The 6,038-nt window shown below is 35.0% G+C and overlaps 1 protein-coding gene across 1 annotated transcript; it reads left to right on the top strand.

The window, feature by feature from the left end:
• Positions 1–797: 797 nt before the first annotated feature.
• Positions 798–5,367, top strand: LOC132048759 (protein disulfide-isomerase SCO2-like). Its single transcript, XM_059439446.1, has 3 exons — positions 798–1,139; positions 2,458–2,584; positions 4,934–5,367. Exons 1-3 carry the CDS (start codon positions 798–800, stop codon positions 5,005–5,007), a joined length of 543 nt encoding a protein of 180 aa, XP_059295429.1. The 3' UTR covers positions 5,008–5,367.
• The last annotated feature ends 671 nt before the right edge of the window (positions 5,368–6,038 follow it).

Raw genomic sequence — 6,038 nt, forward strand, 5'->3', positions numbered from 1 at the left:
AAAGTTGAAATTAAATAGTTGTCAAAAAAAGGAAGAGTCATTCTTTTTTAAACTAATTAAAAAGTAAAGTAAAACAAGCATTTTGAAATGGAGGAATTACTCCCTCCGTTTATTTTTACTTGTCCACTTTGAACTTTTTACACTATTTAAGAAAATAATAAATGAAGCGCATAATTTACAAATTCTTTTTACACTATTTAAGAAAATAATAAATGAAGCGCATAATTTACAAATTTACTCATATTAATTGGTGTATATTTTATTGGATTTAAAAAAATAATTTGAAGTGAGTATTTAATACTATGAGTAAAATATAAAGAAAAAAGTTGTCTTATCTTGATATGCGAAAAATGATAAGTAAAAATAAAAATTTATTTTCTAAATAATGAATAAGTAAAAGTGAACAGAGGAGTACTTTTTAAGTGAGTATTTAATATTATGAGTAAAATATAAAAAAATATTTTATTTTAATATGCGAAAAATAATAAATAAAAATAAAAATTTATTTTCTAAATAATGAATAAGTAAAAGTGAAGAGAGGAGTACTTTTTAAGAGCATATCAGGTCAACAATGGTAGGAGAGAGTAGTGAAAACATTTCTTGGAAAGCGGATGTAAACGGTTGTAGGCTTGTAGCACACTTTTTCAACTGTATTTTAGGAACCGGTAATTCAAATGTTGTTCGTACTAGTTGTTTCCAGAACTTCAAACAGCTCACCAATCCTCGTAAAAGAATTCAATAAGCTACGTATTTAGCAAGGAAGAAAGAAACTGAATGAAACATCTTATTTATTTCGAATGTTTCCAATAATAAACCCTAGTTCCATTATAACTCCACCTCAATTCTCATATCCTCATCCAAACACAACCTCTATTCGCTGCACTGCTGCCGCCGTTGACCCACCAGTGGGCCCATTGTCTTCTCCCGGCGCCGGCAGAGTTTCCGAAGGCACAGAGCCAAATGTGAGTAACGGAAAAAATAAGAAAATTAATGGGTGGGGAAGGCGTTGGTCGCGGAACAGAGAGAGTTACTTGGCTGATGATGCTGAACCTCTTCCTCTTCCTATGACTTATCCTCACACTTCTCCTGTTTCCCCTGACGAGATTGATCGCCGCCTTCGTTGTGATCCCCAAATACAGGTATGAATCTCGATTTCATTTATTTTTAACTCTGTACACCAAGGCCGGGACAGCTGGAAAGAAATCAAATAGTGTTTTTGTGTCTGCTGGGAATTGAACTTGTGACCTCGTGATTGTCCTCCCACTTCATTAACCACTAGGCTACACCCTTTAGTGCCATGTTTATTTCATTTATTGTTATTCTAATTTTAGGCTAATGAGAAGCTATCACATATTCCCTCCGTGGCACAGTTGAATTCAGAGAGTTAAACAGTTTAATTTTTTTCACATATCTTTTAAATATTTTGAATTGTCAATTACATAGTTTCCAAATATATAAATTTTATGTCCAAAACCTTAAAGATTTTTTGTCCGTATACACGGGCAAAATTAATACGTTTGACTCTCGAAATCCAAACACTGCCGCATAATTGGACAGAGGGAGTAGCTTTTTTCCCATGCCGGGATATGAACTTGGTCTCTCATGATTCCAGTGTGCAGGCCACACATTTGGGTGCAAGTAAAAATTAGTTAACTATGATAAATGGTAGACCCAAAATAGTTTGACATTGGGGCATATTGATTGATAGATTGATTTTGCTTCTTCAAATGGTAGACCCACACTTGCTCTCTATTTTGTTCTCCTTTTGTTCTTTTTGAGTGACAAGTCAATTTGAGTGAAGTGCATTATTATATTACACAGCAACAGTATGCTTGATCTCATTGTTCTAGTTCAGACTATTGAGTTCTGAACTAACTTTTGGTTTTGTAGTTTAAGTTCTTTTATGGATAAAAGGGACCCTTTGGAACATTAATTCTTGTGTATGGACTTAAGGAAAACATCTTCTGTAAAACAAAAAGAACTAAATTTTTGAAGCTTATATTGCAGTTCAGTTCAAGATCTTTGGTCTAGAGGTCACAAGTTCGAACCACAAACACAGGCAAAAGCCTGGTATTTAAGTGGAGGAGGATAATGGGGCAGGCGCATTATCCATCAAGTTTCGAACCATGTGCCATTTGACCCTCGGCGATTTCTCACCGGAAAAAAAGATCAGCATTTTGTCCAGTATCTTGTGGCACAAAGTTATTTGTAGAGTTACTGACCACGATTGGTCAATATACAGTCTAGTTTGTTTCAAACTTTCTCCACAAACTAGACTACTAGAAGTATTGGTAGGAACAAGTATGGTATTTCGTATCACAGTGTAATATCTTTGTCTACGTAAAAGAAGATGTTTACCAGATAATGTTAAAGATATTGTCTGGTCTAGGTTTTATCGTTTTTCTTTGGTCATTCTCATTTTTTGATGAAGCCCTTTGGTCATTCTTGTTACCTTAGGATTGCAAGGAAGTCGTCTATGAGTGGACTGGGAAATGTCGGAGTTGCCAAGGAACAGGATTTGTAAGTTACTACAACAAACGAGGGAAGGAGACCATTTGTAAATGCATACCTTGCCTTGGAATTGGTACAAGCACTTTGCTTTTATTTCCTCTGTGCTTTATATTTTCATGATCGTTATTTGTCTTTTCTCGTCTGCTTTAATTTGAAAACTTGGACTGCATGCTCATCCATTCAAGGCTTCTTCATATACAGAAGTATGCAGTAGGTTATATATTCTTATGTAGGATTAACTGTGAAAAGTACCTAAAGATTAATTCCGCGTCAATAAAAAAGGATGCATTAAAATGATGTTAACTTACGGTGTCCGAATACAATAACAAATATGCCTCAATTTCAAGAAAATTGGGGTTGACTATATGAGCATGTCCCTTCCAGAAGTTGGGTTCTTGAATCATTTAAATATCACTTCTCTTGCTATGGTATTTATTCGAATTTTGACAGAGTGGTTTGACTCCACCGTGGACCATTAAGGGAATTTTGACAGAGTGGTTTGACTCCACCGTGGACCATTAAGGGGAAGGCACTTTTCCAATTATATGGATCTTCTCCTGATTCCTTAACGATTTTCCTTTGGGCAAAACATAATCTGTGTGCATTTTTGGTTGGATTGAGAAATAATTGCTTTTAAATGCCAGTACCTTGAAAAGTAATAAGAAAACAATAACAGGAGAGGGAAATCGAGAGTGGGGCGAGAGAGACGTTTAGTGAATTTCTTGTGGTAGGAATAGTATGGTGAGAAAAAAGTAGGAAGTTCTAAAAGGAGTTTACGGACCAAATGATCATGAAGGAGTAGGAAGGCCTTTGACGGGAACAAAATCACTCCAAATTCCTCCTTCATACTAATACTATTCTGGTGTTATATTGAATATTTGTACATGCTGACTGCTTAGAAATGTATTGTGATTTTGGCACATCTTTCTTAGTATTTTTATTGTAGATTTTGTGTAGGAAAATAAGAAGAGGAGCACCAAGGAGGTTTGCATTTTAAGGTGTGAAAATAAAGAGTAGCAGAGTAAAGAGGATAAAAAATGCATTACTAACAGAAACTACAATGTGTCAGCAAAGTAGTCTAGGAATTGCAATAATTCTCATATCCTATCTGAGCAGTCTTCCAATTACGATGAATTTGGTGAGTGCAAACCCTTTTTCATTCACGGTGTGTAACCTCCCAGTCTTTCAAGAATCTTCTATTTCTTCTGTCCATGCTCTTGCTATCTTGTCTTTTTCTTTGGGGCGGGGGGTTGCGGCACAGTTTCAAGTAAGTTGAGATTTCATTGCCAGCTGATCTCATTAAAACGTCAGCCCATTAAAAACATATGAAAGCAATCTGTTAAGAGGTTTTGTACTATTTTTATGAGATTGACACTGGTTCATTGCTTATTGCACTTCCTTCACCCCCGCAGTTAGATGGGATTTCACCTTAAATTTCTGGTGGAATAAGTATTATTCTAGCAATCTTTATAATAAATTAATATTATTATGAAAATGCATGACTAATTAAGCTAATTTCTTGTGAATTAATTTCTCAAGGCAAAATGTACTACTTCTCTAAATATCACACACTTATTCGAACCTCACTAGAAAGAATCCTGACATTACCAATCTAATTTTAGCTAAGAACAAGAATGACTAAACCTTAACCATTTCGTATCACCTGTTTGGATCTTTTACTTCTGTTTACTATTCTTAGCTCTGTAAACATAGATAGAGATTGTAGGGTCTTTTGAGACCATATACCTTCATGTGATTTTAGGTTTATCTTGTCCTTATTTGGTACCTTCAATCATTTTAGTGTTGCACCTATACATCATTGCACATGGAGGTTTATGTAAGGCATGACCAATACTTATCTCTTTGTACAGATATATTTTATGAATTGAAGTGCATTTTCTTTAACACCATTAGAAAAATTAAATAAAGAAGTTCTTTACTTTCTTTTTCCTTTATTTGGCTCTTCTGCTTTAGTACAAGCTTAAACGAGAAGGTAAATGGATATAATTAGCTGACTGAAAAGAAGACAATTGATACTTCTGTACTTTCTGGAACACTGGAACTCGTATCCCTTGATGAAGGTGAAGACGAAAGGTTCATAACAATATTTTTCTCATGGTTTTGTGAGTTTAAACTCTGTAAAAGGATGGATGTCAGTTAGAAAGTACCCAACTAGGCATGAGCCTCATACCTCTTGAGATCTTTAGATGTTCTCTCTTATGGACTAAAACAATACATAACAGGGAAAAATAATTGAGAAAACAGCAGGGCCGAACTGGCCAATGACTTCTCTAATTGTAATCGGAGCTACAGGAAGCTATAGAATCCCATAATGAGAGCTTTATATCAGTTAAGAAATTTCAGATTGCTCTTGAGATTGTGGAGCAATCTGACTTTTAATACAAAATCTTTGTCACTGCAGGTTATGTGCAGAAGATAACAGCACGCAAGGATATCGATGTTATGGAGGACTTGGATAATGGAAAACCACCTTGACAGAAGTAAATCATCTGATGCACTTTTTTGTCTAACCTTAGCAGACATTGATGATAGTTTTGAAGAGGCTTGTTTACTACGGAATCCTAGTATTCTTTAAGGTCCAACACAGTTGCCAGACCGACATAATTTCTGGAGTCAGATAAAAGGGAGACCCCCCACCCCCAATACTTTATTCATAATGCGAGCAAGAAATTCTTGAAGATCAAGGCCAGCATTCTGGGCAGAATGATGATTACATTCCTAGTTCTATAAGCAAATGATATTATTTCACTTCTTTCCTTGATTATTTTGATTATTTCATATTCTTATAGATTGACTCTGACCTCTTGGTTGTTAATAAATCATTGATGAATGAAATCTGGTCTTATCTTTCTTCCTTGAAACACCAGAACAACTTCCCCCCTTTTTGGCCTGACCATTCTACTGTATTCTAATGTATCACATTCTTCTTGCTCGTTGATAATTTTAAATGGTAATGAAAAAGTGTGTGTTACTGTAAGTCTTGTCTCAATTTATGTTTATACTATTCAGTCAATCAACTATCACTTCCAGATTATTTCGGATGAGCTATATGAGTCCTCTATTGTCTCAATTCCTGATTAGTTCGGATGGGCTAATTTTCATTGCATTACAAGAATGCCAGGTAAAACATGTGGATGCAATTTATAGTCTGCTGTGAGAGGTTACTATCCTAAAGCAGCTTCCAATATTCCAAAATTTCTGTAGGAGTGCCAAAAGCTAAGCCTTCTGGCCCTGGTCATGATGTACTGAATTCAATTATCTTTTAGGTACTCGGATAAGTCAAGTAATTTCTGAATTGGTAACCTAAACAAGTTGAGGCAACTAATTGCTTCGTCTTACTGTTATATATTATCAGAACGAAAGAAGAAAGGGTGATCTTGTTTTGGAGCAACTTTAGTTAAAGCAATTTCTATTTTGACTTAATCACTATTTCGTGAGTTTCACGCCTCAATTATTAGCTATTTTTTCCTACCTAAATTATCACATCTATGTATTAAACTACACTT

Source organism: Lycium ferocissimum, chromosome 3, assembly GCF_029784015.1.
Source record: "Lycium ferocissimum isolate CSIRO_LF1 chromosome 3, AGI_CSIRO_Lferr_CH_V1, whole genome shotgun sequence".
Classification (NCBI taxonomy): domain Eukaryota; kingdom Viridiplantae; phylum Streptophyta; class Magnoliopsida; order Solanales; family Solanaceae; genus Lycium; species Lycium ferocissimum.

Coding starts and splice junctions, on each gene's coding strand:
- LOC132048759 (XM_059439446.1), top strand. CDS start 798: ATGTTTCCAATAATAAACCCTAGTTCCATTATAACTCCACCTCAATTC. Junction 1,140..2,457: donor GTTGTGATCCCCAAATACAG/GTATGAATCTCG, acceptor TTGTTACCTTAG/GATTGCAAGGAAGTCGTCTA. Junction 2,585..4,933: donor CATACCTTGCCTTGGAATTG/GTACAAGCACTT, acceptor TTGTCACTGCAG/GTTATGTGCAGAAGATAACA.